The sequence below is a fragment of the Austrofundulus limnaeus genome, unplaced genomic scaffold, assembly GCF_001266775.1.
Source record: "Austrofundulus limnaeus strain Quisiro unplaced genomic scaffold, Austrofundulus_limnaeus-1.0 Scaffold2, whole genome shotgun sequence".
Classification (NCBI taxonomy): Eukaryota; Metazoa; Chordata; class Actinopteri; order Cyprinodontiformes; family Rivulidae; genus Austrofundulus; species Austrofundulus limnaeus.
Genome location: NW_013952404.1, coordinates 1,914,302 through 1,923,892, shown reverse-complemented (window position 1 = coordinate 1,923,892; position 9,591 = coordinate 1,914,302). Strand labels below are relative to the sequence as shown.

The 9,591-nt window shown below is 39.1% G+C and overlaps 2 protein-coding genes across 3 annotated transcripts in view; both read right to left on the bottom strand.

The window, feature by feature from the left end:
• Nucleotides 1-585: 585 nt before the first annotated feature.
• kcnk17 (potassium channel, subfamily K, member 17) lies at nt 586-4,903 on the bottom strand. Of its 2 annotated transcripts, none has more exons than XM_014010249.1 (5): nt 4,609-4,903; nt 2,723-2,837; nt 1,472-1,638; nt 1,213-1,381; nt 586-1,145 (listed from the first exon to the last, which is right to left on the bottom strand). In XM_014010249.1, the coding sequence occupies exons 1-5, from the start codon at nt 4,822-4,824 to the stop codon at nt 883-885; spliced, it is 930 nt and encodes a 309-aa protein (XP_013865703.1). In that variant the 5' UTR covers nt 4,825-4,903; the 3' UTR covers nt 586-882. The 2 variants fall into 2 exon arrangements, with proteins under 2 accessions (XP_013865703.1, XP_013865710.1); XM_014010256.1 differs by having other exon boundaries at nt 586-1,133.
• A 2,827-nt stretch (nt 4,904-7,730) lies between these two features.
• The window catches only part of LOC106518844 (potassium channel subfamily K member 16), a 3,155-nt gene continuing 1,294 nt past the window's right edge, over nt 7,731-9,591 (bottom strand). The window contains exons 2-5 of the mRNA XM_014010267.1: nt 9,257-9,371; nt 9,004-9,170; nt 8,755-8,923; nt 7,731-8,592 (exon numbers count right to left, since the gene is read on the bottom strand). Of these exons, the coding sequence (XP_013865721.1) occupies nt 8,384-8,592; nt 8,755-8,923; nt 9,004-9,170; nt 9,257-9,371 (660 nt within the window). The 3' untranslated portion in view covers nt 7,731-8,383. The remainder of the gene's footprint in view (nt 8,593-8,754; nt 8,924-9,003; nt 9,171-9,256; nt 9,372-9,591) is intronic.

Below are 9,591 nucleotides of genomic sequence, written 5' to 3'. Positions count from 1 at the left end.
CAAACATGTATAAATGTCATAAGGATCATAGTCAATAATAAATAATTTCCTGTTGTACACTTTACAATAAGGCTCCCTTTGATAATTGTTGATATGTATAATGCAGTAATACAGTACAATAGTATATGTATTTCTAATACATTATTGTGCTTACAAGGTAGAAACTTAGTCTGAAATGTTTAAAATGGAACTTTTAGATGTAATAAGTTCATGAACAAATTTGGCTCTCTATTTGGCAAGAAACCAGACAGTTTTGTCTCTTTCTTGTTCTTAATTAATGCACAATAAACACTTTTTACAGATGAATGAATAACCTATCTATAAACTATTTATAAGCCATTTATAAAGGGAGCCTTATTTGAAAGTGGTACCGAAACATTTTTAATGCTGGGTTTCGGAGCAGCCGTCTCAGTCTTTACTCTTATATTGTGAATTAGTTAGATGCTAACAAAGTTAAATGCTTAAAAATACAAATAGTTTCTCTTAATAAATCTTCATAAAATCTGTAACTTAAAACAAGCATTCAAGATTTTTTTATTCCTCAGAAATCACAGTGTACCGACCAAACAAAAAATCCATACCCACTGATTTGCTCAAGTTTTATTTAAATAACCAGGCTTTACCTTGTGTGGAAACAGGAACTACAACCTTAGTTAAATGTAATAAAATGTGCTCTTTGAGTTTTGTTTTATGAATGCCTCTAAACAGCCCTTCCTCTGGAAAAATAAAATAAAAGTAAAATACATTAAAAGAGCCAAACTTTGCCCAGTCACAGAATATTAAACAAATTATAGTTCATACTCCCAGCATTCACAGCCTGATGGTACAAATCTACTTACAGCCTGCCATTAAATTCTTATCTTACAGTTAATGATTAAGACATTAATGAGGTTTTGGAGGCGTCTTGATTTCTTCTTCTACTTCTTCCAGTTTTGTTTCAGTGTTATCTTCTCCTTTGCCCGACACTCCTTCAGATTTCTGGCCGCAGCACAGCTGTTTGAAGTAGACGTTGACCCGCTCCAGGATGTCGATAGAGTGGTTAATAACCAGAGCAAGCCAAGCCAGACCAAAGAAGATCCAGGTTGCCATGAGGACGCTGTACCAGTCTGGGTAATTATAATCTGGATTGTTATCTGAAAGACAAACTGGTTAGGAAAATTAATAAAGATGCACGAAAGACAAAAAAAGTGGGCAATGAAGGAGGTGCTGTACCAGCTACAAAATCTCCAAAACCGATGGTGCTGAGGGTGATGAAGCAGTAGTAGATGGCCTGGGAGTAGGTCCAGCCTTCCTGCTGCTGGAACACAATCATGGGCACAATGAAGAAAAGGACTGCTCCACAAATGTAACTGATGGAGTGGACGAAAAAACGCGTGCACGTCTGTAATAAGACATGAAGGAAGAAAGCTGGTGTTAGTCACATCGCTGAGAGAAAAAAGTACAAAAACTCGACCCCAGATATTCTACTTACCTTTCGTTTAGTTTTGCCTTCAATAAAGTCTGAGATGTTCCTCTCCARTGCCAGCATGTACTTTCCCACTCTGTTGAGCACCACCACATTCAGAGGTATACCGAAGAGTGCGAAGAACACACAGAAGATCTGACCAACTGTCGTAGTGGGACTCATGTTTCCATAACCTGCAAAACTAGAAACTATGAGAAGCCCTTTAGGCCATAAATGGGAGAGAGTTTGATAGTAAATGTGAGAGAGTTTGATAGTATATGTGAGAGAGTTTGATAGTATATGTGAGAGAGTTTGATAGTATATGTGAGAGAGTTTGATAGTAAATGGGAGAGAGTTTGATAGTATATGTGAGAGAGTTTGATAATAAATGGGAGAGAGTTTGATAGTAAATGTGAGAGAGTTTGATAGTAAATGTGAGAAAGTTTGATAGTAAAAGTGAGAGTTTGGTAGTGATTGTGAGAGACTTAGACTTTGATAGTATATGTGAGTGAGTTTGATAGTATGTGTGAGAGAGTTTCTTCAACACTTCAATCAACCCGGGGTCTGGACTTTGACTGGACCGTTGCAATATCATTTTATCGACATTATTTATTTTCCAATCATCCTGTTGTAAATTTGTGCCCCATTTTATTACACGCAGTTTGTTCAAACTAATTCAGCCTAATAAATAATAAAAAATGTTGGCTTAAAGCTTCTTAAACAAACGTTACAGTGTCCTGTTTTAGTGTCAAAAGTGAGCACATTTATTTCAACATGATGGCTCATTCACGATTCCATGAATTCTGCATTTTTCTGGTGAGGGCTGATAATTCAATTAAACTATTAAAAGAACTGGCACAGTTGGTAGAGCTGTTAACTCTCAGAAAGAAAGTCACTGGTTCAAATCCCGGCCCGGGGACCTTTCTGGGTAGAGTTTGCATGTTCTCTCTGTGCGTGCGTGGGTTCTCTCCGGGGGGCACTCCGACTTCCTCCCACACACCAAAAACATGACTGTTAGGTTAATTGGTAACTCTAAATTGTCCCTATAGGTGTGAGTGAGAGAGTGAATGGTTGTTTGTCCCGTTTGTCTCTATGTGGCCCTGTGATGGACTTGCGACCTGTCCAGGGTRTAACCCKCCCCGTGCACCAGTGAACCCTGTGACCCTGAAAGGAAGAAGTGGGTCTAGATAATGAATGGATTTWAAAAAATTGTACATGCTATATGATGTAAATAGTTCATCATATTTGATTTTTGTAATGAAATCTTTTCTATCTGACCTATAGTTGTGACCACTGTTGCAGCAAACACAGCAGAGCTGGTAAATTTCCAGAAGCCGTCTGTGGTGCGGTTGTCTTTCAGACTTAAACCTGCCTTTGAAACATCTTGAACAACCTGAAAAAGAAGAAAGGAAGAAAAAAGTAGTTTTCCAGTTTTTTTGTGTCCATAAATGTAGGTGAGACTGTATGAATGACTACTGTACAGACTAATCCACATCTTTGGAACAACTTAAAGATATTTTTGGTCAATAAAAAGCAGCTGTTAGCATTCCAGAGATATCCTTTACTCTTTGTTCAGAGTTCAGCATCTAGATGACAAATTAGAAGCACAAAGTTGTGTTCATCAGCCTGTATTTGTAGTAATGATGAACATGTCATCATTCCCACACCAATGTTTTTACATACAACGAGGCAAGGGRTGAATTTAAATCTTAGACCTTCGTGCTGCTTCAACAAAAGCTGCCTGCTTGTATTTGTTTTTACACAATGCAAATCAATCTCAGATTACCTGACACGACTTTCAGTTTCTTGTTATTTAATTATTCTTTCAAATCTGACAAGARGCTGAAATAAACTGCATGCTCCCTGGGTGTTTTGTTTCCAAAAATACAGCCGCAGAACATTGCTCTTTTAGACATCCTTCCAGACCCGACGCATGCAGGCAAAGCAGAGCTGAAAGTTTAGACAAGTTATTTGCATGGAAGAAGACGTGCGTTTTTCACATTGTTAGAAAGTTGGAATGGGGTTTAGTTTTTACGTACATCACTTTAAAAAAATGGCTTGACATCAGCTGAGGCACATTGCTGTGAGATGTTTTAAAGCTCTTTCAGAATCAAACAGAACTTAACTAATATAATCCATGTGAATTACAATGCACACAATCACTTGTGAAATTGTAATCCAGTTAATAAAAATGTRATTTTGCATAAAGTGGGAGRCTGCTTTATAAATTCCACATRTTGAAATGTTATGTGCTGGATTAGAGAGGTAAAAGGTATTAAAGATGACATGCTGACATCATATGATTCTGATATGTTAAGTAAGGCTTTTAAACAGTTTTTCTTGCGTCTTATTGCTTTCTGAATGCAGGTTGTATTTCCCCGAATGTATTGCTCTATTAGTGTGTAAACAGAGTGAGACTAACTGGCATTTTATTGTTTTCTTAGGCAAAAAAAATTGACACTTTGTTAGACGTTTCAGTCATAAATACAGTATTTTCTTTAACTGGTTTGTGTAAAGGAMCCAWCTAGACTTTTCTGTAAATTTGATCYTTTCTTTCAACAAATCRGCTGAATTTATCTCTTTCTCCTATTGGCTGTCCCAACATTTACATGAGGTCTGGTTGTTTCCTCAGCTGGAATAATCACAGACATCCTGAGATAATCTGTTACCTTGATGGTTGTGTGATAACATACCTTCATTAAACCTTCAGCCACATGCTAATTCAAATTTAAACCAATGACAACCTTGTCTTGGTCTTACACTTCCGTGGATAACAATTATTGTTTTTCTGTGTCTTGTTTTTGTCTCCTAAATTGTTCCAAAAACACACCTGCCATTTGCAAATAAAAGTGCATGGTACATTTTGTTACATGCATTTTGTAAATAGTCCCATTGTTACATTGTCGGTTCTACTATAACATGAAAGTAAAAATGAATGTTATGGTCTGTTGATTTAATCACGTGGAATAATGTGAGTAAATCAGTTTARATGTAAGATTTTTGACTAACTTGTTCTCTTCTAAATCTTCATGCAGACAGAAACGTTTGTATCTATGGGTTCATTATTTCTAAAATTCCCCATTTTTAGGTGAAACACACTTCTCAAGAGTGAAATATTCTCAGTTGTCCCATTTCTTTGTGCGCGCCACATTTGTAAGGCTTACCTGGGCCACAGCCACCAGACCGTCTTGATTCAGACAGGTGTACTTCGTAAAAATAGCTTCTTTACGTTTCAGTAACCCACTGACATCCTTCCCGCCGAGGTCTCCTTCCAGCTTCCAGAAAATCACCCCACCAATCAACACGTAGACCACATAAATCAAGGCGAGCAGGAGAATGGATGGCACCCAGGCCAAATTAAACATTTCCTTCACCCCCATCTTGGCCTGATGGTTGGACCTTTGGTGTCCAGTTYAACCCAGAGTCTCAGCCTCTGCGGTCGGGTGCAAAGAGGAGTGAGCGCTTACCGACTGGGCTTCTCTTCTTGCGTTACAGGCAAATGAATGTCCTTGTGCACTACTGTTTCAATTACTTCAAGGCCCTGACATGCAAATCTAGAGGAGCAAAATAGGATGAGGCAGATAGCAGCACAAATAGGAATGCTGCTGTGGGTGACTATATAAAGATCTGATTTGTGTGTCTCTGGCTTAAACGAGCATCAACATGTGTATTTGGAGAAATAAGTCCTCAAATCCAGAAGCAGTAGAAGTAAGGTACCGTATTATTTAAGCTTCAGTTGCTTTTCATGCAGTTTTTTTATGGCAGGGTATGAGGGCCAAAATAAGACTATTGCACAACCAGTGGTTGCAACATCCTTGCAGCAGGATGCCATCTATTCCTAAGCCAGCTATTGATCTGATCAATGATAGGCCGGTACCGGTAACTGAGCAGCTGGCCCCGGTAACTGAGAGGCCGGCGCTGGCAAATGAGGAGACTACTCGATTGCTTTAGCATCAGAGAGGCTAGCAAGCAAATAGCATGGATAAGCTGGTATTAGCAATGGAGAGGCTAGCGACTAGCATGCCTAGGATGCCCACCTACTTTATTAGACACAAACTTTTTTGTATAAAAAATTTCTCTATAAACTAAACTTTCTCTAAAAAGCCTCAACTTGATAGTTCTGGCTTTTCTCATAATTCCAAGTAGGTGTCTCTGTAGAACATGTCCAGTGGGTGGAGACGGCCCTACTCATGATTGGTGGAGGTCTTGATGGCCCRAAAGACGTGATTGGTCGGATTGACGGTGAGGTTTGAGGAGGCTAGAGGCAGCGGGGAGTAGCTTGGTCGAGTCGGGCAGGAAGCAACATGTTTTTTTWAAAGAAAAAGATAGCTAAAAATCAATATTTTTTCACAGGCTGGTTAGGGGTGTTTTAGCCGAGCCATATTGTTACACATCCTTTCACATGTACGACGTTCCAATTTCGTGCAGCTAGCACTTACCTTTCTCAATTAGACTAAAAGTAATCTTAAAAAAAGTTGCTTCCTGCCCGACTCGACCAAACTACTCCCCACTGGCTCCAGCCTCCTCAAACCCCACATCAATCTGACCAGTCACGTGTCTTGGGTTGTCTCTGCCCACATCAAGACCTCTGCCAATCACGTCTCTTGGGCCGTCTCCGCCCACATCAAGACCTCCGCCAATCAGGAGTAGGGCTATCTCTGCCCACAGAACAACATGTTCTGCAGACACCCCTTTCTCCATAATTCAGCTAAAGAGAAAAAAAAAACAGCCATCGACCAATTGAAAAGGGCAGTTTTACATTAATAYGTTTTATGTTTATTATTTATGCTTGACGTCATGTTGAACAGTAAATTCCGTCAAAGGAACACATTACCTGTCAGTACACGTTGCTTATAGATTTTGTATGTCAACCACTTTTTTTTAGAAAGTTGACTTTATTCAAAAGAGTTTGTGTCAATAAAGTAGGTGAACAGCCTTGGCATGCTAGTCGCTAGCCTCTACAATGCTAATGCCGGCTTATCCATGCTAGTCACTAGCCTTTCCAGTGCTAATGCAAATGAATAGTATGCTTTTCATTTGCCAGAACTGGCCTCTCAGTTACTGGGGCCAGCTGCTCTGTTAGCAGTGCCAGCCTATCGGTAATCAGATCAATAGCTGGCTTAGGAATAGATATAGCCTTGTGCTACAAGGAAGTAGCAACTGGTTGTGCAATAGAATTAATTTTGACTAGGGCTGCACTGATTAGTTGAAATAATCGATGAAGTCGATTATGTAAATTTGTCAACACAGATTTTTTATTATTGATTCGCTGTATTACATAACCACCACGTGAATGTTCATGCAATTCCATTTCGGTTCCTAAATGCATCATTGCGACCGTATTGGCATAAGAGTGGTGAGTTTTCCATTCTTGTCCTGATCGCAGCATCGCGCAAGAGCGTAATGACATCAGAAGCTGCTGCTTCAGTTCAGTCTAGGCTTGTAAACAAGCCTCGCAGCTCCTGGAGTAAATTTTACCGAACAGACCGCCTCTGAATTATCTGGTGGATTAATAATCTTGTGAACATGACGTTCGCTTGCTCAAAGTAAATAAAGTACCGCCACTTTCTTTATTTCATCCGCCATTAAACAGAGACCGGTGTTAGGTCGAGCCACATTCCCCCATCAGACGGTTTCCCCAGCGTCTCAAACAACAGAGGAGCTTCCCGACACACGTCTGACCTAAAGAGCACAAGCAGCCAACAAGTGTTGGACGTGTTTCGGATGTTCAAAACATAGCTTAAATACCTTTTATTTATTTTTACTGCATCCTCTTTTGTTTATTTGATTTAAAATTATTTGCCTTCCATGGACCTCCATCACACATTTTTCTAGTGGGGAAATGACATCAATAGAAACATGTGGAGCTGGATATTAATTTGTGCATTAAGACAAAACAGTCTTGTTGTTTTCAACAGTTTTCAGAAATAAGTTACACAACTGATGTAACAATACAAAGAGTTGGATGTTGTCTTGACATTTGTTAAATTTTATATATTGAGAAATATGTTAAATAAAAAATAATAAATAAATGTTTATTATATGTTTGTTATAGTTTTTCCAGAGTGACTTGAATTTTGCTTGATTTAGTTCATTTGTTAGATTGTTAACATCTTGCACTATATTTGTCTTACTTGAATTTTATATGCTTTGGTTGAGATTTTATGTTGATGTTAAATCTTTAAGCTTTTTTTGTTAAAGAATTGACTCTAGAGTGCATATTTTGTCCATGAAAAAACTATTACAGAAAATATTACAATATTAAAGAACTGTTCTTTTTAATATCCAGTGCACTCACATCAGAATAACTTTTAGATTTGTTGTTAGAATAATCGATTAATCGAAAAAATAATTGTTAGATTAATTGATTAGAAAATAAGTGTTTGGTACAGCACTAATTTTAACCCTCATACGGTGCCACAGTTTTTGCCCTTTTAAGCTATCCTCCTCTTTTTCCAGCTCACATCACCATCTTGATGGATGTGTTTGTTTAAGATAGCCCTCTGTGGTCAGTTCACTGGAGTTTCCCATTAGCACACAAGCACAGAAAACACAAAATACACAAGTGTGGCAGGATGTAAAAGAAACAATAGCTCAACCTGTAGCTTCCTGTTTGAACATCTAATCATACGGGTGCGAATCAGAAGAGCACATACAGAAGTAAACACTGATCCATAGCAGCCGTTTGGTAGAACAGCTGTCAGAGTGGAAAAAACAACAGATCGATTATGTTTTCTCACCGAGACTCTGGCTTGTCTGAGGTAGAACCAAAAACAAAGCATCACAGAACAAATATGTGCATAGCATTTTAGCTAACAAATGATGAGCTGCTACATTTCATAGGCTTTTCTACTGTAAGATATCACAAAAAAACTATCACACAAAATACAGTTTATAGCAGCGAGTCAGTATTATTCGCAAACGATTTGGAGTCAGTTGTCAGATCTTTGATGTGACCTCCAGTTTACTGGCGGACACTTTGTCATCCTCCTCTTGTCTCTTAAAGCCCGGCTGAGTCAGAACAACCACATTTTCCATGACTCTGGCTCCCATATTGAGGATAACAGCGAGCCAAGCCAGCGCAAAGATGATCCAGACGCCTGCCAGGCTGCGATAAAGAGAGATGTACTCCTTCTCTGGGTCGGTCCCTTTAAGAAGAAACATAAGACTGTGTTACGTGAGTGGTTTCAACTCAGTCATTATTCAAATGACTTTTATGGTAAAGGAAAAAAAGAGAGGGTGTTTAGTCGACTGAAGCAACATCAGAGGCCTTTTCACCACATTAGTGAATGTTTGCCTTCCCTACTCACCCACAACATAATCTCCAAACCCAATGGTGCTGAGGGTAATGAAGGAAAAGTAGAAGCCCTCGCCAAACGACCAACCCTCCACGTAACTGAACAGCAGAGGAGGGATGACTAGAAAAAGCAGGCTGCCAGTGATGAAGAATAAACTCACTGCCAAAGCTTCAACTGCCCTCTGAGACAGGAAAAAAAAACACTTTAGGCATCAATCTACAAATTTAAACAAAACACTAAAGAAAAAAGATCCATTAGTACCTTGTGGGGAACAACCGCCACCATTCCTCTTTCCAGTCGGCCCAGGTGGATGGTGAGCCACTTGCCCAGCTGTTTGAGGAAAGCCAGGTTCAGTGGAATCCCACATAGCGCATAAAACACACAAAACACCTGACCGGACACGGTGCTTGGGGAGAGGTTGCCATAACCTGTGAACCAGACAAGAGATAATATTAGTAGCGCAGGGAAGCTCAAAAAGAGCTGAAATAGTTAATGACATCATCGTGCTGCTCACCAATAGTTGTGACCACAGTCCCTGCAAAAAAGAAGGAGCTGCTAAAATCCCAGTTACTGGGGTTTGTGGAGTTGCCTGAGGGATTTACCCCCTTTTCCCAGGCATATAAAATCACCTGTACACACACAAACACACACTTTTATAAAATCATTCATGTTTGATTAATCAAAATGAAATATATATATACAGCGGGTAAAATAAGTATTGAAAACGTCAACATTTTTCTCAATAAATATATTACTAGAGGTGCAAATGACATGAAATTTTCACCAGATGTCGGTAACAACCCAAGTGATCCATACATACAAAGAAATCAAACCATAAATGTCCAGAAA